General features: G+C 44.7%; 9 protein-coding genes across 9 annotated transcripts; 5 read left to right on the forward strand and 4 right to left on the reverse strand.

Annotated features, from left to right (window-relative positions):
* Positions 1 to 111: 111 nt before the first annotated feature.
* On the forward strand, positions 112 to 2,118 carry F4817DRAFT_331727 (P-loop containing nucleoside triphosphate hydrolase protein). The gene is made up of 4 exons (XM_049302556.1): positions 112 to 282; positions 371 to 380; positions 507 to 1,623; positions 1,675 to 2,118. The coding sequence occupies exons 1-4, from the start codon at positions 189 to 191 to the stop codon at positions 1,702 to 1,704; spliced, it is 1,251 nt and encodes a 416-aa protein (XP_049160804.1). The 5' UTR covers positions 112 to 188; the 3' UTR covers positions 1,705 to 2,118.
* Positions 2,119 to 3,351, reverse strand: F4817DRAFT_331728 (putative plasma membrane proteolipid 3). The gene is made up of 3 exons (XM_049302557.1): positions 2,909 to 3,351; positions 2,696 to 2,830; positions 2,119 to 2,623 (listed from the first exon to the last, which is right to left on the reverse strand). Exons 1-3 carry the CDS (start codon positions 2,923 to 2,925, stop codon positions 2,602 to 2,604), a joined length of 174 nt encoding a protein of 57 aa, XP_049160805.1. The 5' UTR covers positions 2,926 to 3,351; the 3' UTR covers positions 2,119 to 2,601.
* Positions 3,352 to 6,006: 2,655 nt separating this feature from the next.
* F4817DRAFT_331733 (mitochondrial ribosomal protein) lies at positions 6,007 to 7,848 on the reverse strand. Its single transcript, XM_049302558.1, has 3 exons — positions 7,218 to 7,848; positions 6,873 to 7,159; positions 6,007 to 6,811 (listed from the first exon to the last, which is right to left on the reverse strand). The coding sequence occupies exons 1-3, from the start codon at positions 7,726 to 7,728 to the stop codon at positions 6,506 to 6,508; spliced, it is 1,104 nt and encodes a 367-aa protein (XP_049160806.1). The 5' UTR covers positions 7,729 to 7,848; the 3' UTR covers positions 6,007 to 6,505.
* A 3,872-nt stretch (positions 7,849 to 11,720) lies between these two features.
* F4817DRAFT_331734 (glycosyltransferase family 1 protein) lies at positions 11,721 to 12,884 on the forward strand. Its single transcript, XM_049302559.1, has 3 exons — positions 11,721 to 12,279; positions 12,341 to 12,479; positions 12,578 to 12,884. Exons 1-3 carry the CDS (start codon positions 11,943 to 11,945, stop codon positions 12,708 to 12,710), a joined length of 609 nt encoding a protein of 202 aa, XP_049160807.1. The 5' UTR covers positions 11,721 to 11,942; the 3' UTR covers positions 12,711 to 12,884.
* A 130-nt stretch (positions 12,885 to 13,014) lies between these two features.
* Positions 13,015 to 15,337, reverse strand: F4817DRAFT_331735 (WD40 repeat-like protein). Its single transcript, XM_049302560.1, has 3 exons — positions 15,082 to 15,337; positions 14,842 to 15,019; positions 13,015 to 14,773 (listed from the first exon to the last, which is right to left on the reverse strand). The coding sequence occupies exons 1-3, from the start codon at positions 15,184 to 15,186 to the stop codon at positions 13,227 to 13,229; spliced, it is 1,830 nt and encodes a 609-aa protein (XP_049160808.1). The 5' UTR covers positions 15,187 to 15,337; the 3' UTR covers positions 13,015 to 13,226.
* A 1,445-nt stretch (positions 15,338 to 16,782) lies between these two features.
* On the forward strand, positions 16,783 to 17,787 carry F4817DRAFT_331738 (uncharacterized protein). Its single transcript, XM_049302561.1, has 4 exons — positions 16,783 to 17,162; positions 17,223 to 17,422; positions 17,471 to 17,579; positions 17,763 to 17,787. Exons 1-3 carry the CDS (start codon positions 17,027 to 17,029, stop codon positions 17,570 to 17,572), a joined length of 438 nt encoding a protein of 145 aa, XP_049160809.1. The 5' UTR covers positions 16,783 to 17,026; the 3' UTR covers positions 17,573 to 17,579; positions 17,763 to 17,787.
* A 2,445-nt stretch (positions 17,788 to 20,232) lies between these two features.
* Positions 20,233 to 21,419, reverse strand: F4817DRAFT_314014 (uncharacterized protein; the record flags this gene model as incomplete). The annotated part of the gene is made up of 5 exons (XM_049300340.1): positions 20,233 to 20,842; positions 20,899 to 20,999; positions 21,048 to 21,195; positions 21,264 to 21,286; positions 21,336 to 21,419. 5 exons carry the CDS (start codon positions 21,417 to 21,419, stop codon positions 20,233 to 20,235), a joined length of 966 nt encoding a protein of 321 aa, XP_049160810.1.
* Positions 21,420 to 25,043: 3,624 nt separating this feature from the next.
* On the forward strand, positions 25,044 to 25,683 carry F4817DRAFT_331739 (uncharacterized protein). Its single transcript, XM_049302562.1, has 2 exons — positions 25,044 to 25,233; positions 25,299 to 25,683. The coding sequence occupies exons 1-2, from the start codon at positions 25,132 to 25,134 to the stop codon at positions 25,455 to 25,457; spliced, it is 261 nt and encodes an 86-aa protein (XP_049160811.1). The 5' UTR covers positions 25,044 to 25,131; the 3' UTR covers positions 25,458 to 25,683.
* A 195-nt stretch (positions 25,684 to 25,878) lies between these two features.
* F4817DRAFT_331741 (anion-transporting ATPase) lies at positions 25,879 to 27,434 on the forward strand. The gene is made up of 2 exons (XM_049302563.1): positions 25,879 to 26,461; positions 26,520 to 27,434. The coding sequence occupies exons 1-2, from the start codon at positions 26,081 to 26,083 to the stop codon at positions 27,150 to 27,152; spliced, it is 1,014 nt and encodes a 337-aa protein (XP_049160812.1). The 5' UTR covers positions 25,879 to 26,080; the 3' UTR covers positions 27,153 to 27,434.
* Positions 27,435 to 27,486: the final 52 nt, after the last annotated feature.

Below are 27,486 nucleotides of genomic sequence, written 5' to 3' on the forward strand. Positions count from 1 at the left end.
TAGGTAAAATACAGCAGTAAGCTACGGCGCCGTTGCGGCGGGTCTCACTCTCCGAAACTCTATTTGAGTTTTCTTTCGAGACTCGGGCAACGGGCGCAAATCACCCCACATCTTGACCTCGACCTCGTCCTTGCATCCCCCGCCCAAGTGCCATAATCCGTCTTATTGAGAACTCCAAGAAGCGCGAAATGCCGCGGGATCCCTTAATCGGCCTTGTAGGCAAGCCTTCTGCTGGCAAGAGCACGACTCTAAACAGCTTAACCGATGCGACGTCCAAAGTTGGTGGGTCGAACCTATCCAACAAATTTATTCTGTTATTTTATACATTATCGACCCGAATTTCGGCGCTGATATTTGCGATGCCACATAGGAAACTACCCGTACGCCTGTCCCCTGTGCATAGTGTCTACCTAGGTACCTACCTATGCATCAGCCTAGAAGACGAGAGATATATGTATCCGCAGTAATGTTTATTCGCTCTTCAACTAACAATGCGCTCTCTTTAGTTTCACAACCATTGACCCGCAACGAGCCATCGGTTATCTCCAAATAGCATGCGCCTGCGAGCGCTTCGGTGTACAAGATAAATGCAAGCCCAACTATGGATCGTGTGTTGATGGCCGCCGTTCCGTGCCAATAGAGCTTCTCGATGTAGCTGGACTTGTTCCCGGCGCACATCAGGGCAGAGGTCTGGGTAATAAGTTTCTAGACGACCTCCGACATGCGGATGCTCTAATCCATGTCGTGGATGCTAGCGGGAGGACGAATGCTGAGGGCGAAAATACACGAGGATACGACCCCTCCCAGGATATAGCCTGGTTACGTGGTGAGATCGTCGCCTGGATCAAAGGGAATTTGTGGGAGAAATGGGGTTCTATCAAGAGGCGACATGTTGCTGTCAAGGCTACTGCTGTCGAGACCCTTCAAGGACAGTTCTCAGGCTACGGAAGTACGGCAGCAGTAGTAGCACGCACTCTGGACCGTCTTAACCTGAAAGAGCCGCTGGAGCACTGGACTGAGGAGACGGTGGACCGTGTTGTCAGCGCATTCACTGATGAGAAGTTCCCCACGGTGATCGCGCTAAACAAAATCGATGACTCTGATGCTTACACAAATCTCATGAAGATCACTAAAATGCAGGATCCCAATATGGTGGTCGCATGTTCGGCGAAGGCCGAATTGTTCCTGCGAAAAATGGCCAAGCAAGGTTATATAAGGTATACGGAGGGAACTGAGTTTGTGGATACACGCGAAGATCTGATAGCAGACGGCGACCCAGACGGCGGGGGATTGAAGGAGTTGGATGAAAAGAATAAGAACACCATCGAGGAATATAGAGATATGATCTTGTTCCGATATGGTTCCACTGGCGTCGTCCAGGTTCTTTCAAAGGCGGCCGAAATACTCGGTCTCGTACCCGTCTTCCCCGTACGAAACGTATCGACTTTCAGCTCTGGTTCAGACACGAAGGTCGCGTTTAGAGATTGCGTCCTCGTGAAAAAGAACTCGACTGTGGGCGAAGTCGCGAGGAAAGTTATGGGCGATGCGCCGATTGCCTACGTAGAAGGAGTGGGAGGCGTACGAGTCTCGGAAGACGCTGTCGTGACCGCAGGCAAAAACGACGTAAGTATCTGTCCAATTATACAATAGAATCGTGCTTACAATAGCTTTTAGGTTTTATCGTTTAAGATAGGTCGAGGGTAATAAATAAAGTCACTTGATTGAATAATCTATTTCTTCTGATATAGTGCTTATACAGAAGTCTAAAGACTCAAACCTTGACCCCAGTTGAGTGAAGTTATTTATGCGTTATATTATTACATGATGCTGCCGTCATTTACAACTTTGCTAAGTTGCCGCTCAAAAAGGTTATATTCAGATCAGGCTCAGCAACTCTTTAGTTATTGTTGATATTCTCCTAAGCATAGAGTATTCCGTAGACCTAGACTCCTTATATTATCGTCCCGTATCTCGACCTTACGGAAACAATACATCTGCTTAGAACTATGTCACTGTAGCCGGAGATGATAATAACTCTTATCCTACGTCGTTCATTAATAAATGCCTACAATATGAAGCACATGCATCATGGTTGAAATACTTTGGCCCAAATAAAATGGTCAGGTTGTTAGGGGGTATCGAGATTCATAATCATTAATGCTGGTAGGAAGTCTAAAAATCGTCATGAATACATATAGGTAGCAAGCAATTAATGCTCAACTGAGCCGTATCCTCGGCCCTTCCCCCCCAAACCGTCCTTCCTGCAAACCATCGCGATTTTGATTAAGAGTAAAAGAAACAGAGATATTCGAGTCGTCGAAATTATGAGGCGGGCTGAAATGCTGGAACGTGATTGCATGGACAAGAAGTCGAGTGACGTTTGTCAGAGCCAAAATCCGGTGTCATGCGATGCACCCCCGCCACTAGCTTGAAAAGACAGAGAGCAATGGTTGGATCCACGCAGACGCCTCCGGGAAATCACGAACCCCTGCGCTGCCACGCCATTGGTCCATCCTGTCAAATGTCGTCTATGGTTGAATCGTGCTATGCTGTCGCTGCATTACGAAAAATTAAGGAAAGCCGCAGGCCACTTGAGCAGTCTTAATATTTCAGAATAATGTACCTGCAGGGAGAATGTGTCAGTTTACCGTCCAATCTATCGTCTACCCGAAAAGAAGGTGTGTCGGGAACTTACAGCGCGTGTATGATACCCGGGATGTAACCCAGAATGGTGAGCAGAACGTTGATGCAGAAGTCGGCTCCACATCCTCGCTCTAAGAAGACACCTAGAGGCGGTAGGAGGATGGCAAGAATAATCTTGCAGATATCGCTAATGAGAATCAAACCAGGTCAGCAGGTGTAATTTATAATACCGGTAGCAAGACGCCGGTTGGGAATTGCTTCTTACCTTGCGGTGAAAGGCATTATGTGAGATTTCGGTCGACTTGGACGCGTGTGTAGATGAGATGTTTCGTGGTATGTGATGTGGAATATCGAAAGCTTGTGCTTCGTAACTTTTCGATTTGGACTTGGTTTTCTTAGACTTGGACTGGATTTAGAAGTAGAAACTGGAATGGGTTATCGAGATGGCGAGGGGAATACAGTTTAAATAAGTAATATCCACAAGGTCTCTCGTAATGGATTGGGATTGGAATCGAGTTACCACGGCAGGGTATTGATCCAATGCAGAAATGTGTAAGGGTTGTTTTGGGCTTGGTTTGCCTTTGTACACGGGAAAGAGGTGCCGTTCCTTGAATTCCTTGGACGCAGCCCCGGAACTATGATGCATATCCAACGAAACAAGAACCGAATTTGCTTTCAACTGGTGCGTCATACATTCTGGACCCGAACAAACACAATCCAGTGTAACGGGAAGGTACCTACGCGCTGATACTTACCCCCTAGGTACCTACGAATTGTGGGCAATTGCGACAATTCTACAATTTCCACTTTTACATAGCCTTAGGTACATACAATACGGCAGTTATGAGCATACATTATAAAGTATCTAATCTACATGTAAGACGTACCTACAGGTAGCCTTTTTGAATATGTACCTGTTTACACGATGTGCCCAAAACTATTTTAAGTACCTAATTTTCTAAAATCTAAAATCTAGCAGTCCGTAATAGGTCACTTCTCAATTTAAAAATATCTGACACGTTCCAATATGTACACTAGGTACATGTATGCATTATGATAAGCAGAATACACGTTCTAGTTTGAGATTCTACCCACACCTATTGCTCGTGACCTAACCGCCCTCACGAGCAAGAGGATAGCCTTGGATAGGATGACGTCATGATATGTGGCTCGAGTCGGCGGTGTCTGCACAGGTACCTATGATTGATTGTGGCTTGACGCACTCGATCTTGTCATTTCGGCCACCCTTCCAGAATAGCGCCTACATCATCTATTCTAAGAGAAATACCTCTAACATGTAAGAATAACCGCATCTCATACGAGAATTATTGCTTTTAGAATTTCGGATTAGGAAACAAGACTTGAAGAGATTTCATACGAATTTACTTACCAACATCCACGCCAAGTTCGTCGACTCGTGGTCTAGACCAAACCTCCATATAAAAGTTGTGGCGCATGATCGCACAAAGGCAAAAAAAATCGTCAACAGCCCCACGACTTCGACACCGCCACCATGGAGCTGCTGAACCCGCAATAGCCGTGAGCCTCAATATGATGTAATTTGGTACCTACTCGTGCCACGCCCCACTTAATTTTGGTTTCGCAAGCGAGTACCAGTCTTAACTGGTGCTTACCACCATTATCCACACATCACTATTATCCCCATTATCATTATAAAAATTCATTTAACCTTTATTTTTAACGTTATATAATTCGAAAAAAGGTTTTTAAATATATCGAATTTTAATTAATATGATATAAAATTTAAAAAATTATAATTATAATATTTATATTATATTATATATTATATTTTAATTTTTAATATAATTTTTTATATATAAATATATAAATATAAATATAAATAAAACTAGTTAAAAATGTAAAAGTAATTTTTTATTTTAAAGTAACTTTTTATATAAAAGTTTTATTAATTTAAATTATAAAATATTACGTAATTAAATTATTATAAACTTTTTTTAAATTTAATATATTTTAATAATACGTTTATATTATTTTTAATAAAATAAATAAAATAACTATTAAAATTTTAAAAACGTAATAAAATTATATAAAATTTAATTTAAATAAATATATTTTTTATTTTATTTATATATAAACGGTTGAAAAGTTATAATAAAATGTAAAAAATCTGGGGATAATTGTGGTGTGTGGATAATAGTGGTAAGCACCAGTTAAGACTGGTCATGCTTGCAAAACCAGAATTAAGTGGGGCGTGGCACGAGTAGGTAACTCTAAAGCAAATGGACATCGATAGCGCATTTGTATGCAAGTAATGCAAGTAATGCAAGTAATAAGGCAGTCGCTACATGTGCTACCAAAAGATCAGCTATTGGTTTACACAATCGGTAGCGCCGAAACTTTACTCGTACATATTTGTCAGTAATTGGCTTAGACGGCCTAACCTACCAACCTCTCGATTTTCCGAACTTACAAGTTTGGACGAGTGATCCATAATGGTATTAGTCAAAGTGATATTCGAGATACTCGACATAGACCCCTAGAAACTTTCTAGATTGGAATGGAAAGGGTATAATATGATTGGTCCATGGATCCAATGAATGTGGGATGTGGTATGAACTCATCAGATCTACATATCCGCATGATTCTTAATGAGGAGGCTATCAATAAATATCATCTGTCCTATGGCCTTATAATAGTGATTGTGTGATCCCGGCCGCACTTGATGGATTTCACTATATGTATTATTTGGATAAGAATAAGGTCGACCCCCCTTTACACGGAGTTGAGAAATGCCCTCAAGGACTATCAGAAGTTAGCCTAGCCGAAGTATTCCAGCTTATAACGAGGTCGGCATCCTTCGCACGAAAGAGTACGCTTGCCTTTGAGTAGATAAACTCTGAAGTAACAAGATTGTCTCGATCTCGTCTAACATGATACCCCATGCCATTTCTGAAAAAACATAGAATCACTCCATGTTCATCCACACTTGAGAAGTAGTTTGGATAATAGCTCGCTCCCTCACCAGGCCGCCTGTTATGCAGCTCGCCTTGCGAGTCCCGAGATGGCGGAACCCCGTACTCCCATCTCCTGATTGCTCTTGTCCTTGAACAGTATCATGTAGACGAGCTACGCTACACGCCGTAACACATGCTCGGTGAACGCACCGCCTCCCGTAAGATTACCAACCGCACCTGCAGCTAACCACTACTACCCAAATATCCTTACCGAGTCGCTTGTCTTGTTCGGTTCCCGGAAGCCGAGGATTCCGGAAGCCGCGTCTCCCGAATCTCGTAGAAAAGGGGCTCCGAGGCTGGGGATGTACACTAGACAATATATAACCACAGCCGCGACGCCGAGATAATAATTGTTGATGTGAAGAAAAGACGAGACATTTTCGCCATTGGTATTATTCTCAATAGCGATCCTTCATCACTTAGACTTCTTCTAGTCAGGAAGCAAGTAGCCACGAAGTCACTCGCCAATAAATTTAGTAGTTGTGAATATACGCGTATTCCTCGTTTTAAGTCGTCGGAAGTTGTTAAACTTGCATCAGACTTGTAACTGATAATGGAAGCTCTTGATCAACTCCCTGACGCTTATGAGGGGGTCGTTAACATGATAAGTTCCAATTGTAACGAACTGTATCTTAGTACGTAGGCTGACTCCTCGTATCGAATGACTTGCCTCTTCCACGATTATTGTTTTTTTTTTTTTCCTAGTGAAGTAGATCCCCAACATAATAGGCAACTAACTGGTGAGACTCGTCGTCTTAGAATCAGATAACTTCCCTCAGCATCATCCTAGTTTGTAGTGTTTGTATTTTTATATTCATACAGCGAGCTCCCTAGAGCTAGCATTTATCTACATGATATTACACATATCAAACCCGCCTAGTCGGCGCTATTCTGTCCCGTGACGAGAGTTCATTTAGCTGCGCCTTGGCATACTCAGGGACTCTAACTTCAGGTTCAGGAACATTGAAGAATCGTGTGATCTTCTCCTTGCCATCAATCAAGGTGCCGGCTTCCTCTTTCGTCTGATCGAGTAGTAGCGACTTCTGCCTCGTGTCTTCGAGAAACTTCATCCGCTCTTCAGTCATCCTCCATTCCCTTGGAAATTTGGGCTTGATCTTAATTGGGTGATGTCTCGTATCGAGAGGAACGTCCTCAAACATGTCGGAGGGGTCCTTAAGGGTATGGTAAGCAATGTTTGGTATTGGTTGGGATTGAAAAGAATAAATTATATACCTTTGCTCGCGCGATTAAACTCTCAACTAGGTCACCAAGATATCGCTTATTCTGCGCCTGGTGTTCGAATTGCTCACAGCTCATCTTAGCTACATCCGTTTCTGGATTGTAGCGGGGGCCTAGCAACTTCTTCAGCTTTAGCTGCTGGGCCTCGTCCAGTGGCATATCTTTGGGCGAGAATTCAAGAACCACTTTATTCTCTGCGGGGTGGAATTCACCCATATAACTCGTGTATCGGAATCGCAAGGGTTCCTGAGCTGTGGGTGGTTCGAAGGGCCGTGCCAGCTCTGATTTTACGAGTTAATAGATGGCTTCTTAGTCGAGACGCAATATGAGAGCACTCACTAGATAGAAGAGGCATCTCCCAAGCAGCAATGCGAGCATATTCTCTATGCTCACGGTACTCCTCCAACTTGCCGTGTGCCATGCTCATAATATCATCCTCGTCGAATTCGTCCTCATTTCGCTCGTCCGTAATCAAGTCGGTATCTTCCTCCTCGTCATGCCAGAAAGGCCTTTTGAGTTTAGGTACTCTTTGCGCGTTCGACATGATAGAATTGGCGTTATTTAACATTTGTTCCTGGATCCGCGTCGACGCTTCAAACTCGGGGTCTCTTAACGCAGCGCGGAGAGATCTTTCCATTTCAGCGACGTCTACGCTGCCGTCATCTTCCAGATCGTCTACATCTTCCTCGTCCTCTTCCTTCCTAGACGCGCGACTCCATTGTATAGGTGTTGAGGATAAGGCTCGCCTCGGAACGTATATTCGTGGTATTCGTGGGGCAACTTTTCGAGGAGCTGGAGGGTGTCGGAAAGCCCGTAGGCACAATCGCACCGACTGTACTCCAGAGGCCATGGCGATCAATGGCTACGTCCCAGCATCCGCTCGAACTGCGAGGGTCGAGTTAAGGAAAGGGCTTCTTCCTAAGCTGAAGTTAATTGTAGTCGATTGCATGCGCAAAAGATAAAAATTCGGTGGATCTCGAATTAACCTAAACGCTTTTTTTGATTGGCTCCCATTGGAAGTCTTCAACTCCATGTGCATAGTACCAGGTACGTACCTTGGCACATTCATGTACTTCGTACCTCAGAGCTTACCTAATGAATGTCCACGTGATCGGTATACCCCTTATTTCTAGATGAGACATCCAGAACAAAGGACTAGAGTTTTAGTCAGTCCTGTCTCAAATATAGTGTAGGTACTACTTCGATTGGAAAAGTGATATGGTAGTTTACAAGAAAAGAGATGAAGAGCCTCTACTAATATAATAGTAAAGCAATCAATTATATAACACCTTTACCCTAGGCAATGAATACCACCACGCTTATGTGAATCCATAACCCTTCAGTTTCTAGTAAATTTTGATAGTTATTTAATTTTGATGCAGTGTTTAATCTCAAGTATGGGAATCGTTTAATAAAGACGTAATCGGGATAGGTTTGCAAGTTAAGGAACGTGTCTAAATATATGATACAGTAAGAATATCACCCAGCTGTAACGTACACAAAGGATACATAGGACTTACAGGTCTTTGCACCTCAAACCACTGACAACCTTGTCGATTCAAGAAAAACCGTTGGCATCGAACACCCTCTCTCCATGGCCTTAATGCTCGTGGATCATTTTTGCCTGGTCGCCCAAGCCTCTGGTCGTTTTTCCACCCATGAACTCTCTTGTAATGCCTTTTTATACCCTGCTTGCTACGCACGACATAAGGACATACATTACATGCATATCCGTTAGATTCGGGTGGTAGTATATACGGGATAGGCTCGGTTTCGGGAGGAGGAAATCGGAGGTTATGCATATCATCGTTGTGAGTTTTATGAACATCATGCAATTCCTTTATACCGTCTTTAATTTCCCGAGCTCGACTTTTCGATATTCCGCTATGGATTTGGCGTTTCAAGTGTCTACCTACTTCGTCGGCAACACAAGCGTAATGGCACTCTTGACAAACAACCAATGAGAAGGCAGGTAAATGAACAAAAGGGCTTATATTAGCCGTTGCACCACAATCTGGCTGCTGTGTAATACGCAAGACAAAATTGTATAGATTTAATGAGTTATTGCTCTTCTTTATCGCTTTATAAGTCATTCTATATTGACCGCTATTTACGGTTGAGGATGTGGGATCCACGTGGTCACTTAGAAAAAAACCTGATGCTTTACCCCTGACGATCCCAACTAAGAAAAGGTAGATCACAGTCTTTACAGGGTTAAAAATAAAAGAAATCTTTCGCACGTTCTGGAGTTCCGGGTAAGGCACGTGATTTTGACTTCAACTTCATACGCTTGATGGTACTCAGGTTCAAAGATTTATACACAGTACTACTTAGCTACGTTAAGTATAAAAGACGGCAATATGCGGAGCTTTTGGTGTTTATCTACTCCGTACAAGAAACCTCCCCGCCATTTACCGCTGGCTTAAAAGGCTTGCTTTGTCTATGATTGCGCAATATATGTGAAGCATTGGGTAAACTGTCTATTGCCTCTACTCTTGGATTTGTCATATAAGAGATTAGTTTTCATAGAAGATGTATGAGAATAAATATAATAGCTCTATTATTTCATTTATATCTGATAGCTAAGAGTACACCGCTCTAGACTTAGTAAAAGAGGAAAGCCCCGTATAGCCATTTCCCAAGAAGATTAGAACAGCGTTTCTTGATACGTAGAATAAGCCAAGGGGGGTTTATCAAGATTAAAAGTCTCGTAATATTCTAACCTCTAACGACAACATTTATAAGTCTTCCCGTAGCATGTAAGCCTTTAAGACACAACCTATTTTACTTATTACAGGCGAGTCTTTAAATAGATCGAAGTCATTAGTTGTAAATAGAAAGCGTAGAAAAGCATGGGAAAATTAGGATATAGAACGAGAAATAAATAATTAATAGATTTAAACTTAAAAAGAAGAAGAGGAAATAGGGGGGGGAAAGAATATCCCAAGCAAGTCCGCGTGTGGTCTTATGCTGACTGCTACTGCCGTGGCTCTCATACCTAGTGATCAGATTCTACGACAATGTCTTCGGAGATAAATCGCGCCAACTGCAACCGAACCCTCCGTAGTAGGCCTCAACGATACCGTATAGACTGGCGTCCTAGCATAAGTCGGTCCGAAGCGGCAGATTGATAAATGCTTGGGGAGAACTCGGGTTCGAACCCTAAAGCTCGAGTTCTTCATCTTGGCCCACGTGAATATGAATCACGTCCCTCAACCCACTTGACCACACATCAATCACAGCACCATTTCGGGCAGTGAGTGATTTTGCAGTTAGAACTATCTATATGCTTTTTGTCGGCCCACCATTATTTCATATTGGCTAGCATGCGATCCCCCCAACCCCAGGCTACTATTCAAGTTACCTATCTTCTTCTCCTCCCCCCCTCTACAAATTCTGTATTAATTATTCCCCCCCTTCTCTCTCCTTCCTGGCATTTCACAATCCCCAACACAACAGAAAAAATTTATAGTCCCACGGTACCTATTTTCAAGAAGCATACCTACCTAACTACAAAGGTTTTGTGTTTATATTTACAATACCTTCTTCTTTCTTCTTACGGGACTCTATATCTAACCCCCTATCGCCTCACTCTATTCTTGTCCCCTGCGCACAATACCTTTATGTTCAGCTTAATTGCAACGTAACTCACGATCACTATGTTTTTATTTCCACTATCTAAAACCTTTACTAATACAATTAAGCACCCCCGGCATTTTGCGCAAGACGTCTACTAGCAACATCGAAACCCCTCTCCAGGAGACCATTCGCAAGCTCAGTAGAGAGCGAAACTAGGTGCGTAGTCAGTTGCTAATCGCCAACAAGGCTAAGAAGGACGTTGAGATGGAAGCTGCGGGACTCCGTACGAGACTCCGCCACCGCTCCAGCGGAGTCGACGAGCAGCTCGCTCCAAGTGCCAAAGCTGTCGAGAATGCGAATGATAAGTACGACAAGCTAGTGGAAGTCAATAAGGGCCTCGCGGAAAGTCTAGAGTTCAAAACCAGAGCCGCCAAGCAGACCATCACCAGGCTGGAGAATAAGATCCTTAAGCTGGAAGGGGACATCGAGTGCCTCACTGAGGATAACTATTGTCTTGCCAGGGAGATCAAGGGTCTTAAGAAGGAGAACAAAGCTCTTTTTCAGAAGAACAATAATCTTGTTGAGAAGAACAAGAACGCGGTCGAAGATATCGAGGCTCTTAAAGAGCAGAATGAAGGCTTCCTTAAGCGGCTTGAGGGGCTCTGTGGCGTGATTCAAACTCGCCGCAGAAAGTAATAAGCTTCAAGTGAGCAGCCGCATAACCCCAATTAAGAAACCGGTACGAGGTGGATGTTGGGGGAACAACTTGCTAAATCTGTTGCTCTGGCCTAATGCGTCCGCATAGTTGCAGGTCTACGAGAACGTGCAATAGAATAGTAGACCTATTAGTCACGCCATGAAATAAATCGTAGAGCTTACTTAAACACCCTTATGATTTCTCCCAATTTACTTAATAGGTACGCCGTGATAAAATGATACACTCTAGCACTCCATAAAATAATATCTACCGTGTCGTAAAGCTATCATAATTTGGAAATTAAGCTTTGATAATATGTAAATAAAGGCTATCAGTGATATCTAGTATCTATTCCTAATAAAAGGGACGGTTATTAGATAGGGTCGAGATGTATCACGTAGAGAATAGGGGTCACTCCTGAGCACCTAGCCACAGTTGTCGTTGCCACACTGCTACATGTGCGCCACAAAGTTACCTAAGCATGTCTGACTAAACCTTGCTAGCTAGCGGTTAAAAGCGCTTAATTTGGTAAAGAACTCTACCTGTAGCCAATCATCTGCCCTTCCCTGCAACTTTCGAGATATCTAGCCTAAGGTACCTAATTGTCTAATCTCGATTACCTAATATAACATTTCCAACCCCTAACACCCAATTAGATCTTCTTCGTGTTCTCTGCCAACGCCGTGAAGGTAGGAGATACCGAGTATTAACTAACTCCTACACAACCAAGCCAGCACCGTAGGAACTATCCCCCCTACCCCTCCAGCCAAATTAAACACTTCATCATCATGGCGTCCCAGGCCGCGCCCCGAAGCAAATCCAAATACGCCTTCGTCACCATCGGCGCCAGCGCCAGTTTCAAACTGCTCATCGAGGAAGTGCTCTCGGAAGCCTTCCTCGCCAAGCTCAAGTCCCTCGACTTCACCCATCTCATCATCCAGTGCGGGCCTGACTATGATTACTTCCTGTCTGCCGAGCCTGAGCCATGCCCCGACGACCCTAACGAGCTGCTCATCACGGGCTTTACTTACCATGACGACATCCGGAGATACATGGAGCTCACTACTGCTGGCTACGTCACTTCAACGTTTAAGCGAGACCGCGGACTGATTATTACTCATGCGGGTATGTTGTGATAGCCGTATTACCAAATTAAATAGTTCGTCTACTGATAATTCTACCGTAGGCTCCGGAAGTATTCTGGAAGCACTCGATTTCGACTCAGCGCTGATCGCAGTGCCTAACCCCACGCTCATGGACAACCATCAATCGGAGATTGCCGAGGAGATGGATAGTCAGGGGCACCTAATCCAGGGCAAGATCGGGTATGTTTATTTTTCTTCAATTTTTTTCTTATTAACATAGAACCCCTTTCTCGCATCTATCTATCTAACTCGTACATACGTACTAACGGGCTAAACAGTTCGCTCGTTGATATCATCAACGAAGACATCCTCACGGCTCCCAAGAAGCAGTGGCCCCCGGACCCCGACCCGGAGTCGGAGTGGCCTGGCGGTCTCTGGGATATTATTAGCGCATTGATGCCGGAGCGCTGATTCTGCATTTGACCACCAACGAGCGGTTACGGTTGTTTAGTTTCGGCGTTTACTAGGAAAGGGAGATACCCCAATTGCGACTGTTTTAGTTTCCGCTAGGTAACTCGAATTGCATTTACGAATAGACTCTTGTTCGAATGACTATCCTATAAGGTATCTAACACTATACTGTGCTAATATTTAACAATAACAGTGCGTCTATTGCTTACTTGTAGCGCGTAGTATGAATCCATATCCATCCTCGTTTACCTTTTAGTAGTCCGGAATAAGCTTATCACAGTAGAATATAGAGGATCTCTAGGAATAATTCTATACAGTGTTATATTCTTAAGGCAATTCTTCTCAACGCGTATACAGTTCAAGGGTTATTCCACATAACCCATGCTCAATCGTTCAGCAAGAACACTTCGGAGAGATTATCATCTAGATAAACAATTCTAAGCCTCGTTCAAATATCTACTTGCTCCTATAGGCTATCGTGATCATGATCAATACTTCATAAAGTCATCCCATCTCTCATTGCAACCCCTCAACATTCCAAATCTTAATCGCCGCATCTCCACCCGTACTCGCGACCTTCGTCCCGCCATGCACCCAAGCGACGCCATTAACGCCGTCCTTGTGCGCGTTTAGCGCTTTGACGCGTGAACCGGGCTTCGCGAGGCTCCATACGAACACATTAGTGTCTAACGCGCCGCTGGCCGCGTGCGTGCCCGCCTCGTTCCATGCGATGCTTGTTACGCGGCCCGTATGCGCCGACCACCGATCCGTCGCCAACTCCAAGCCAGACGTACGATACGCGTATATCTTACCTGCCGTGTTGCCCGCGGCAAGCAGCGAGCCGTCCTTCGAAAAGGCTAGAGTCGAAATTTGTGCCGTTGAGTTTTTTACCTCATGTGCTTGCGTAAGCTTGTTACTCGAATCCGCCTTGTATAGGCGCACCGCGTTATTGCTCAGGCCTACTGCTACTAGTGATCCCTGGGCGGCGATGGCTGTTGGCTGCGCTTCGGCGATTTCTAGCTTGCCTGCAAGTTGATCCTTGACATAGATCTCGACGCCGGCGATGGTTGCCACGTACACTCGTCCATCCGCAGAAGCAACTCCCTTGGGCTGTGCGAACAGTTTTAGCGACTCACCAGCAAAAGTGTTGGCGGACTCGTCGACTATGCGCAGAGTATCGTCCCATCCGACGCTGTATGCTCGCCCAGTACTAGATGTGAATTCTGTTACTTGGTTTGTGTGAGTCTGCCCGTCGACAACCGTGGCAGCTCCAGAGCCGAGATCCCAGCTGCAGACCCGACCATCGAAGCTTCCAGTCCATAGTGTTTGGCCTTTGCCATCCGAGCCAACTCCCAGGGCTGTGATGCTCTTGTTATGTCCCTGAATAACTTTGATCGGTTTCGGGTTGCCTTCTACCAGATAGTTTAGATCTCCGCCAAGGCTGAGGCTGATAATCAAGCCATCGCTGCGACCATGTGGCCATACCACACCGACCTGTTGGTCTGGGATACTGACACCGTCTCCTCCGAATTTCCACGTTTGTGTGACTTTACCCGCCTCCACATCCCATAATTTAACGGTCTGATCGGCGCTGGCTGTGACAAGACTCTTCGAATCTTTTGACCAACTAACTGCAAAGATGCTTCCCGTGTGTTCGTTCTCGCCAATGGACTTTGTGGGTTCCCCAGTTTTCCCATCGTACAGTTGAATTCGCTTATCTGCACCCACCGTAACAAGGGTGTTCCCGTCCGGCGAGAAGGCCGTGCCCAATGCGAATCCCTTATGAAGGCCGGTTGACTTCGAGTCAAATTTGAACGGAGCACCGTGCAAGAAACACATAGCCATGTCATCACTCGCGGTTGCAGCTCTAAGGGGCCTCATCTGCCTCACGGCAACCGAGTTGATGACTTTAGAATGTCCAGATACCTCGCCTACGCTGTTACCACTGTCCGCAGTGATGCAGTGTCCGAACCGCTCACGCCCGTCGCCGACCGCAATGATGCGCTGCGAATCGCCATCCCACGCTATATCATTGATGCGACCCGAGATGATGTGATATTCGCCTAAGTTGGAACGTTATGTTAGTTGAACATGAATACCACCAGCACACTTTCAATCTAGTAGCTGGTACCTTTGGTATTCACAGCCTCTATCGAGTCCCATACCCGAACCGAGCCCGATACATCACCGCTGGCAATGTAGAATCCACTCGGCGAAAACTTGGCAACAGTCGTTTGGGCCGTGTGACCAGTGTATTGTTTACTAGTAGAAGGGTCGTCGATAGATCGAACAAATATTGATTTCCCGGACTGATATAACGTTAGATATAGCTCCCATCGTGTGAATCCTAAATGGGCCTCAGGGTACCTACAGCATAAGCTATCCTTTCCCCCTTGGCATCGGTCGACAGCTGCGTCGGCTGCCCTCGAGCTGTCACGGGAGAAGCAGCGAGTATCTTCTCGATCGTTATCGACATTCCGGTGCTTGATAATACGATTTTCGGAATATTTCTAATATTCTAGTAGAATTATTCGTTTGTCTAAATAATGTTCGTCATGAGAATACTTGCAAAGAGAGCAGATTCGATTTGACGAGCTTTACGTTAGGAGCTGTCAGTGGCTTCTGACGACGCATTGTTTATGGAGGGGCTGTTTACCTTCTACCTAATAGCTGCGACCAAGCTTCCAGGCTTCTGATAGGGTGCTTTTCTGTGGCTGAAACGCCACGCGTTACAAAGTACTTAGGTACCTTAGATTTAAAATAGGGGGTTCCCGTTTGAACTTCACACCGAATTTTATAATGTATTGATTACCTGAGCTCTGAATATAAGGCAAATTGTCCTATCCATGTGCAAGAGGGCTCAGGAGATTGCAAGACAGCTCAAATACCACCACCTATTATGGTACTAACTTAGTAGTGACCTCGCGATTCATTCCTGTGTAAAACTCATTCGCAATAACACGACTGCCAATTGGCTATCATGCGAAACCGACCTCTCCAGACTCATCGTCTACAAACATTCGCAAAATATTAAAAAGTAAACTAAAGAGTTGAAGAAGCCAAGATCCCGAAACTCAATGAGTTTAGATCATCGCGTAGCATTTACCAGTCAACATCACCATTAGAGCCCCAGTTGTCATCAGCACCACTCTCAGGTGCAGCTAGGGCCGGCGTGAAGCTATCTCCGCCATGGTGAGCAACGCTACCACGGCTACCGCCAGCCGCGTCGAAGGTGGGCTCATCAATAGGAGCAGACTCCATCTTGCATCGAACTTGAGTGTGGCCCATCTCACCGCACTTGGTGCATTTGACCCGGCTGTCTTTTGAGATGTTAGCATGTAGTTCCATAGAGTATGCCTAGTAAGCAGAATATCCGACTTCACTTACAATCGCGGGGCTTGGGGCATTCCTTGGACATGTGTCCGAACTCATCACAGTTGCGGCACTGGATTTTCTTGGGGTTCGGACAGTCTCGAGAGCTGTGGCCTTCCTCGCCACAGTTAAAGCACGCGCGGCTACGACCTCCACCTTCCTGAGGACAATCTTTGGCAAAGTGGCCGGCTAAAGCATCTAGTTAGTAACACTCGTAAGTATCTAAGTAATCATGATTTACGACTTACTTCCGCCACACTTGCGACACTCCACGTCATCTCCAGCTCGGCGAGGCTCGGGGCCTATGAAATTGTCAATGGAAAGTATGAGGTTAGCAACGTAATTACTTACAGTCCGATGCCATGTGACCTCCTTGGCTATAGTAACAGGTATGGTTAGTGGTGGAAGAGTAATAAGATATGGATAGGTATATACATACCCGCAGTTTCTACAGCCATACTTGTTCTTGCGAGGTTCCGGGCCTTATCCATGTTAGAAAGCGACAAACCCAAGAATACACTTAGCCAGACTCACAGTCGCGGATGCGATGACCTGGCTGGTCGCAGTTGAAGCACTTGATGACAGTGCGTTCCTTCTCAATCTTCTCCTGGGGGCATCTCTTCGAAATGTGACCAAGCTCGCTGCAGTTACTGCACTTGGGCACGCCGCGTTCAACGGTTTCGCCAGCATCCTTAAGACGCTCGAGGTTGTCCGCAGCCGACTGAGGCCACTGCTGGACCTCTCGGGGACGGAGGGGCTTGTCGCTCCAGCGATAGTGAACACGGTACTTCTTGTCAAGGTTTCCTTGAAGGTCCATGTGAGTGTGAGTCGCGAGCAGTGAAGGGTTCTCCAACGCGATCAGGTGCAATTCAATGAACTGAGAGCGGAACGCCTGCTCGAGGTTGACGTAGGTGATACCTGGAGTAGAGTTGAGATACTCCTGGATGCCTTCCTTGACCTTGTCCATGTCCTTCTCCTTGGCTCCTTCGATAATCTTTGCCCAAGCCTCTTCAGCGGGGATCTCGCCAACAGACGAGCGGTCAATCTTGCGTGGATTCTTGCATAGAGCAGCCACATGTCCTAGTATAATCAATGCGCTTAGTCTTCTGTATTTAGGGTTACTATTTAGTTTTGTCTTACCTTCCTCTTGGCAGTTCTTGCACAGCATGGGGGGTTTGTCCGGACAATCCTTAGCCATGTGGCCCTCCTTCTTGCAGAATCGGCATTCCCCAGTGAATTCCTGGGGAGGAGCAGTGGGACAGTCACGGATTGCATGGCCGTCCTCATTGCAATGTCGGCACTTCAAGACACGAGGATTGGGGCATTCGGCCTTGTTGTGGCTAGATCTGATGTTAGCTACGCATATTCAGTACAGTAATTCAACTTACCCCTCCTGGCCGCAGTTGAAGCAGGCTCGACCGCCTCCGCCATCCTGGGGGCCAGAGTGGCCGACAGCCGCGTTGTCCCAGTCAGACATTGTGGCTGCTTGAGGAAGTCCTAGGGGATTTATTAGCGTGACTTCATAAAATAAAAGAATGAAAACGTGGTTAGCTATAAGTAGGTATAACTGCTGACAAAAACAAAAGCTTGGTCGAACAGCTATATTTAGGTAGCATGGGGTACGGAATAAGCGAAATATGAAGTTAGATAAAGGACAAAACATGAATATGCAACACGTACGTTCACCTACGTTCCTGGACACCAATGAGAAATGGTTGAACAGTAGAATGTGGTGGCACGACTGTAAGATGGAGGAGGAGGGGATATTAGAGTGATGTAAACTGAAGGGGGGCGAGGATTTCTCTAGCTTTACCAGCTTCGACCAGAGTATGGCTCGCGTAGTAGTAAGCGTAGGCGCTTCCTGTTGGATAATGACAGGGCAGAGGAAAGGTTGGTAGAGAAGAGGATAAAGGAGTGGAAGGCAATGTAGCTGAACCAGAGTGAAGGAAGTTTGGAAGGATGAAGATTGTTTTCAGGGAAGTAGAAGGGTAGAAGGGTAGAAGGGTAGAAGGGTAGTGGTACAGTGCGATGCGTCTTGGTGCAAACATTTCAAGTCGGAGGAAACAAGGTAGACGCGCCACCCAAACGAAACATCGTGGCTTACCTTTACGTGCCTCAGGCAAGTAGGTGTAGTAGCAGGGCCCAAGCGAGGCGAATTAAATAGGATTGACTTAGTTGATTCGCGCTGTCTCGTTGTCAGAGACTGATGATCTCCTGTGGTGAGGATGCCGAAGTTGTTGATGTTGAAAAGAAAGAAAGAAAGAAAGGGATGAAGTTGAGAGATGGGATGAAACTTAAGTAGGTAGATGGAGGTGGATAGAATGGAAGGCACCTAATATCTGGAAAGTGTACAAGGGAGAGAGAGTAGGGCCTTCCAGGTTAAAACTGAAGATGCCTTATGGGGACTTACGTGGAGCTGCTTGGAGTTGCGTGGAGTTGCGTGAGCAGCTGATTTCAAGCCCTAAGGAGAGAAGCTGCACTGCATTGACAGCCCAGGCAGTGTATGGAGGAGGTATTGTCAGATAAAGCAGGTGCTATTACTGCCTAGGTAACATTCATATACAAGAAGGTGCATGCGAGTAGTCTCAGACGGGGTAAGTGCTAAGATACAGGCACTTGTATTCCTCATACCAGAGATAGACTTATATTAAGAGGTACCTTTAGGTATTCTTAGGGCATTTGGATCTAGGACAGGGAATGGAGACGGCGTGGGAGGATTATATAACTACCATGATATCTAAGTTCCCTATCTTGGGAGGTAATTTGCAAGACAGGGTCCTACGGGTATACCGAGTGCTACGACCTACCAATGAATTTCCATAACCGACCTTCAACGCTCTTGGTTCTGTCAAGGTTACTGACTCTGATTCATGTGAGGTACTTCGAAAGGAACTTGAAAGGGATACGAAAGGCTCCGTGTAGGTCATTCTGATGGGCTGGTGTGTCTTGGCCCTTTCTCTCCTTTATTATTTTAGACTACATAGATTCATAGATACCAATCCGTCTCAATGTTATTTAATCCTTTAAACAAGAGCAAATATTTAGTTCGATCCGGGTTGTTGGTGATATCTCGTGTTCTATTTGTCCTTGTCTTGTAATAGGGAATTCGAACCCCTTAGATGATTCCAAGAGACTAGGGGTGACAGCTTGTCTGGCAACAAAAGCCCCATCGAACATCTTTTGCACAAACGATGCCATTTGTGAGCTAATCTTATTGATCATACACAGCATCTTTCCGGCAATCCTTGATTCCTTGTGCGTTATGCTTTATAGATATGAGCTCGTGGTCCGACTATATCTAGATACCTAGGTAGGTAAGGGTTAACCACAGATTTCAGACTTACCTAGCTAAGTATTAAAAGTTCTAAATCTTCCTTTACTTCCCATATGGTGCTACCTTTCTTACTAGCATTAGATATCAATTCTATCGAGCGTCATGTAAGTACGGTTAAGTTGGCTAGCCTTAACATATAACGTCCTTCCCTAGATCATAAGCGGAGAAATGTCCTTTGGTAGATTCACATTTACTGACAATCGTTTCTAAGAACTTCCACATCGCAAGGCTTTTTTATCTATTTCCTTTATGATACTAAATTTCCCGGCAACAACCAAAGATAAGGCGGTTCTATTCTTTACCAAATCTTGGTGGACCTAGGTGGGCAATTAGGCAACGTTGAAGTCTTGTTCCGAGAGGCTCTGATGCTGCGAGCAATGTATTCGACGCTCACTATTTGTCAGTGTGGAAAATTTGATAAATATAAGCTAGCAGCCAGTTCACACCTTTAGGTGTTTCTGTAGCAATCTTTTTCGCATGCTTACAGATATTTTAATATCGTTACATCCGGTGAAGCGGTATAAGGCATTTCAATACGTAATTACATACTAAGTCCTATGCATCGCGTCGATACGGTGTGTAGCACTAGAGAGGCTATGCTTACACAACTTAGTTTCGTAGACGCTTATATTACAAAGTTCTAGGGCGAGATGAGTTTAAGATTCAGCCCCTAGTTTGAGGCTTTACACCATAGTAATATCAAATTATTCTTACTATGTATCTTGGCCCTATTTACCATACCCCAACCCCTTCTATCAATTCAATCAAACAAGATACGCGTTAGACCGTCGTGTTAGGTAACCCTTATAAGCAACCCTAAATGCAGTCGAGGCTATGACTTGAAAATCCATCGTGAATTGTCATTTTAGTACTCCTCGCCCAGCATTCATAATTAACCTTCAATGGTCCTCCTAGCTCCATATCATGTAGGGGAGCCAGATGAGCGGGGGCTAGTTGGTTGACAACGACAATATCTGTCTCCCTAAGTATGCGTCCGTTCCCTATATTAATGAGCTCCCGGCTATCGGTGCTCGTTAGACGTTTATCATTGTCTTTCTCTGTATCGAATAGGTCATCCTCGGAGATGTGATTTCTGGCAACCCTACAAGAGTGCCTTGCAATACTCGGCGTTGTAGTATTCCCCCATGTCGACTCGGGCGTGCCCTTATTATAGTTATTACGGTTCTGCTTGAAAAGAGGCGAAAGGACCGGTATACATGCAACTATTACACCTAGGTTTGCTTCGACTGTCGACCATAGTACGACAGGTCCAGAATTGAGGGGGTTTCTGAGGTCTTTCAAGAATTGGATTCTGATGATCTGGATCCCGGTAATAAAGAAACCAAGGGCGAAAAGGCCGAGTAACATGACTTTCTTTCGTAGTTGAATCTTCGTTTTAATGAGTACTGGGAATGGAAGAAACATGCTTCCAACTGGTCAGAGCCCGCTCCGCATTTCTTGAATAAAAGTCGAGCTACTTACACAGCGAAATCGAAAACGATAGCCAATGCCGAGGAAGCCATGTAGTAAGGAATCTGGTTAATACATCTCCCTGGGATAGTTGGATCCCATTTCTTTGCGATCTACCAAAGTTAGCCACATCGCAGACTTGAGTGAGCCCGCTAACATACCGGGTGGCATTGGTTGAGTTGAACTATCAGACACGATAGGTGGAATAGCGTGCAAGAAGCTAATACGCAGGTGATGCCATATTTGCACATCCCCCGAGGGACAAATCGAAAGTAGGATACCAGCAGGCTTAGCTTAAACCTGAGGATGCTAAGAATATATCTAAGTATATCGATTAGGGGTCGAAAATACCAGTGACTTCTTGGTTAGATGCTCACAAAGAAAAGCCTGCAAGTTCCAACTGTTTGGTGTTAGATATAACCGCTGTATGATAAGAGCTTCTGTCTTACTTGTCCGAAAGGATATACATTTTGGGTAGATATATCGTCGACATATTTCATTCCTAAGCCCCATGTTGTTTCTACCAAGTTCATATTAACGACAAATAGTACTAAATTGCAAATGTAGTGATACATACGGATTGCTGTGACCACGGTGAAACCGCACGTTAGAAGCTAGGTATAGCTTTAGTTAGGAATCACCGAAAGTAGATACATTCGGAAGACCCATACCCAAGTTATGAAGATGATCCAGTCATCTAGACGCATTCAAGTTCAGTATACCAGCCCAGTCTAGCTTTACTGTGGGCAACATACCTATTCCCAAGGCATGGATAAGCCGACCTCGAACATAAACCCTAAGACATATAAAGCAAAATCGAACATGCGACACGATGATGTTTGCTGACTCATCGTGCCCTTTTCTAGAGATGGAGCTGTCACAAGGCGAACCAAGCGATGAGTGAACAACAACGCTGTTGCGTAAAGAGTTTCAAACCTACAAGCTACGAGATCCGGGTATATATAGGAAGCCCATAACAAAGCCTCATGTCTTACTTCACGTCTCAGCTCCCGTCCTTCCAAGTCAACAGGCCTAACCTCCTACTCGGGTAGCCGAAGGCTAGAACTCTGACAGAGCCATGGCCCATCGGAGGGCTGGATCATCTACTCGTAGCACACCTGATGAAAACAGAATATGAAATGCAAGCTGGTGTTTCTGAAGTTTGAGGGGAAAGATTTATACTCAATACCTGCCTTATTTTCATAGACTGGTTGGGGCGCTTTGCACCTATGCAGAGTCCTAGTTGCGATCAGTACCCCGAGTGGTTTCTGGTCTCAGCTCCCCGTAGGTATCATCATAGACCGGTATGTTGAAAAGAACAGTTAAATTGTGTTCCGCAGGGCTTTTGGAAATGGAAGGGGGGTGAAGAACAAGGGAAGGGCAGGCGGCGCAGGTAAGTATTTATAACGTCTCCATTCTTTCTCGCATCACATCAACTGGAACCTTATTACATCATAAGCCTGAGGTTAACTACAAGCCGTGACGACGGAGGCTGCTTGGGCCCTCTAGTACCTAGGTAGGTACACAGGGTGCTAGAGTTCAATCACTGTCAGAGTCCCGGTGTGGTGGTCCGCGCACACACCATAAAGTACATATGATTTCAGACCTTCTACAACATCAATACCATCACTACATATTCATTCAGTACCTACATGTATCGGGCAGGAAGACATAGGTACATGTATCTACTGTCTTCTGGGGAAAAGGCTAAATGGCGAGTTAGCGAGGTTGGGTCAAATGGACCGCTGTCCCGGCTGCAATTCTATGTACGGGCCATGTGAGAGCTTAGGCATAGAGGACGCCATTTTCGGATCCAACAACTTCTAGTTGTGGAGGCTTCTATGCAGCGTAAGCATCATTTGTATGCAAAAATAAACTCCTGATAGAACGCTTGCGACGGCCACAGTCGTCGGTCCATTGGTAGCAGTATTATTCGGAGCGTTGTGTATCCACCTCATTTTATTAGACGATTTCAAAACGCTCCCCGTATAGGATTAAAAAGTATGTCAACATTCGCTTACACTCGCCTCGGGTCGATGTAAGTCGATGGATCGATGATTCGGGACAAGATGAAGATAGATACGTAAAATAATTATTGTGTGGATACGCTAGATGCTTTGTCTGTGAGTTTTCTACTTCTGTGCTCGTTTATTATCTTATTCTTTGGCTGTCTTGGTGATAAACTGATGCGGTGGAAAATGAATTATACAAACCGACTGTAGACAATAAGAAAAGAAAACACGGATATGCCCTAATCCTTCATGGCAGGGCTGGCCTACCTTATGAATTGAGTCAAAAGCGGTAACAGTTGATAATTAATCGACAATACACCGTAGATGTGTTGCACAGACGGCCTGCAATGCAACTTGGGGGTAGTCTCTTCATTCATGCAGGTTACTATATTAGCCGTGTACGTCAAATCATCTAAGACTTTAGCTTAGGGTCTGTAGTTCCTGACAGCTACTTTCCATGCCCCCGTGGTGTAATTATTGATTCTGAATCAAATCGTTTTTACGGTCGTATCCTCGGTATCTACCCGCGCCACCTGAGAAAGTCCTCTATGAGGGTTGCTTTGGGGAGTTTTAGAGAGTTTATAATTAGAAATGTCTGATTGCTTCGGTCTCGTGTAGGATTATCATTATAATTTAAAGTAATATCACTCCTTACTACTATCAGTCATTTGAAAGAAGGGTTATTTTAGCCCAAATGCACAGGTGAAATAATTAATAGAACGCAACGCTGGATATAACATAATAACCTTTACGCGAGTAGATTGGTAGATATCTTATATAAATACAACCATGTAACGGAATTCAATGATGATAGGGTAATCTCCTTTAAATTTCCTCGATACAGATATGTTGAAGCTCACAATAACATAAAGCCTCGCACCTGAGAGTATGGTAAATCGAAGAGACAGATACAATATTGAACTCAGAGGATATAAAGTATGAGAATACTAATCATATAAAAATTATGCACGCTTTTAAATGTATTGCTCATGATAGGAGCCCCTGATATTTCCCCTAATAGAATTCATGAGAGGTGGACGAAATGCTACCCCACGACATGAAACCACTGTACTGTAGGAATGAAGCTTAATGATATCTTGATATATAGTCAAACTAGTTTAAGGAGTGGTATTAAAATGTCAACCGGATTATTCCACCATTTTCAATGAAATGGGTTGTACATTAGTTAGTCGTAGCTAAGACGGTCATTTCTTTCGTGCTTGTCAGGATTCTAGATGAGACATCTAGGACAAAGGACATGTTCAGTATGTATAGGTAGACATAGATCCCCGTAGCTAGATTAGAGTTCCTCGCGGAACAACTTCGTTGTTCCCATACTGTTTAGTTCCACCTCGTGACAGTGCTAGCATGTTTATCAAGCTTGTAGACTAAATCCCCGATTAGGCCATCAATTACAACTTGATGTGCTTGATTTCACTCTCGGTATGTTTTCCTAGTACACTTTCGGTATACGGGGAAGTATATTAAACCTACTTCATAGTCCTGTAAGGTTGAATAGTCTACATGACGTGATAAAGAGTTCATAGAAGTTTTAAAATTATATGACGCGCGGAAGATAATTGATGTACAAGAAGCCCTGGTCGCGAGGTTAAGTGACTATTTATTCGATCAAAGTTGATACCTCGCATAAATCTACCTGTATTATCTAGGTTATGGGCTCGCGGATGTTCCACTATAAAGAGCTCGCATGGGTGGAATTACGGCTTAGCAAAGTTTAAGCTCAACACATCCACTGAAATCTAGGTGTATATGCTCCTAGGATGTTCGTAGCATCACGTCCATGATGTCAGGATTCTAGATGAGACATCTAGAACAAAGGAACTGTTCAGTATGTATAGACGAAAGATCTTCATAGGTAGTTTAGAGTTGCTTGCGGAACAACGAAGCTGTTTTCATGCTGTTTCGTTCCACCTCGTGACACATGACTCCAACCCGTCATAGAAACTCGTCATAGTAGCATATGTAATGGTAGCATATGTAATGGTATGGTCATCATGCACTTTAGAGTATTAATACTGATTCATCATCATGAAAATAAACTCTCCTGTCTGCATCTGTTTAGGAACGAATTATAAGTACGACAGACATCTCCAAAATATCCATCAGAGGTTTTCGATAGACAATGTACTTTCAATCGCTTCGACTACGTACATTTTCCGTGTTAAGACAGTTTCCATTCAGAACCAGATCTATTTCTATTACTTCCGCAAGAATGTCCAGCGCAGACAAGTCGCACGCCACAGGCCAATCCAAAGTGCCCGGAAAGGTTCAAGAAAAGGTACCCAAGGATGTAGAAGAATCACTTCCTGACAGCGTGAGTCCAAATACCTAGCCTCTGAGATATTTATTCATAGTTACTTCCGCTAACCATCTTGAAAGATCCATCCCACTGGCAAGAACCCAGGCCAATCCACTAGCAAGACTCACGCAAAGGGCGGAGGAGAGGAATCAATTCTACCTAAGAAGGTTCAGGAGAAGGTCCCCGAGAACATTGAAAAAGCTGTGCCCAACGCCCTTCATAACACTGGAGATAAATGAGACTGCTAGCATCATAGATGTATGATGGTGTCATTTACAGTAGAAGACGAATGATTGAGTCAGTTGAGGGAGGATTAGGTAGTTCAATATTTGGAAATGGTTCCTTAAAAAATCATAATACTTTCGAGCTACGATATATTAAGGGATTTCACAAAATTTTTATAAGTTCTAATTCCGATGTCTGTGAATAGTGTTAGACTGTTAGTCGTAAGAGTGGTTTGTAAAGTCACGATTGCAATGGATGTCAAGATTTATATAACCAGATGTACGATGTACTTGCCCCTTATTGTATGTGGCTTGTGAGGCTGTACATAGTACTTAGGTACTTTATCCCCCACCAAAATAGGTACATAATACATGTACGTACCTCTCCGTTCATTATTGGGGATCAATCGCGGGGCAATTTTGATTTGCTTAGAAGCTCAACGCGATTCCATTTGGTCTTCCAGAATCTACCTCCAAATTTATGCCACGACAATTAATTACACTCTTTTAATCTACACTAGTAACTCATACTCGCACAGCCTCGCACAGCCAGGTACTCCTCACCGTCTTCTCATACTCTCCTCGAATCTTTCTTCGTCACACACTGTTCCCCTCCAACTTTTACAACCTCGGCCATTATGTCCACTGCTGTGGTCTCTGCTGATGATGGCCTCGAGCCGACCCTGCAGTGTATTCTAGACCAGAAGACGCTGCGATGGATTTTTGTCGGCGGAAAGGGAGGTGTAGGCAAGACGACAACTTCGTGCTCTCTTGCTATACAACTAGCTAAAGTCCGTCGCTCGGTTCTGCTCATCTCGACTGATCCTGCTCACAACTTGTCCGACGCCTTCTCCCAGAAATTCGGCAAGGAGGCGCGATTAATAGAGGGATTCTCTAATCTAAGCGCTATGGAGATCGACCCAAATGGAAGCATTCAGGACTTAATAGCCGGACAGGGTGAGGAAAATAGCGATCCGCTTAGTGGCGTGGGGGGCATGATGCAGGATTTAGCATTTGCAGTGAGTACTACGATATGACATGACGTTGCATGCTACTCAAGCTAACACGACGTTCTAGATCCCCGGTATAGATGAGGCCATGTCCTTCGCAGAGGTCCTCAAACAAGTCAAATCCCTCTCGTACGAAGTCATCATCTTCGACACCGCACCCACAGGTCACACACTCCGTTTCCTCCAGTTCCCATCCGTCCTCGAGAAAGCTCTCGCTAAGGTTTCCCAACTCTCTTCGCAATATGGGCCCCTACTTAACGGCTTCCTCGGAAACCAAGGTACACTTCCGAACGGTCAGAACTTGAACGAGATGATGGAGAAGCTGGAGAGTCTTCGCCAGACTATTTCTGAGGTCAACACACAATTCAAGGACGAGAACCTAACCACGTTTGTCTGTGTCTGTATAGCTGAATTCCTGAGTCTGTACGAGACAGAACGTATGATTCAGGAGCTAGCTAGCTACAACATCGACACACATTGTATTGTGGTGAACCAGCTATTATTCCCCAAAAAAGGCAGCAACTGCGAGCAATGCAATGCCCGACGGAAAATGCAGAAGAAATATCTAGATCAAATCGAGGAGCTATACGACGAATTCAACGTGGTCAGAATGCCGCTTCTAGTGGAGGAAGTCCGGGGCAAGGAGAAGCTGGAACAATTCAGCGAAATGCTGATCCACCCGTATGTGCCCCCGGAGTAAGGTATATGCGGACTCCATTGGGTCGTCTGGGGTTAGGTAGCGTGGCGTTACGATGCCTTTGGGTCGTGATAAGGGTGTCATTCAAGGGAAATAGAGGCTCAAACGAGACCAGGGTGCTATTGGCATATGTACTCTAGTGGGAAGATATTACATCGGTACTGAGCGTATTGTGATCGTCCTATTTACAGCTCTAGCATTGGAAGAAGGCATGTAATACAGTTAATATCAATCATAAGATGCCCACACATGCCATTACAATGTGGGGGATGCGTGGTTAAGTCATTGAGTCGTTACATTTATATAATCGCTGTTGTATCGTGCAAGAAACCCCTGG

Source organism: Daldinia loculata (assembly GCF_022478755.1).
Source record: "Daldinia loculata strain CBS 113971 unplaced genomic scaffold F4817scaffold_13, whole genome shotgun sequence".
Lineage (NCBI taxonomy): Eukaryota > Fungi > Ascomycota > Sordariomycetes > Xylariales > Hypoxylaceae > Daldinia > Daldinia loculata.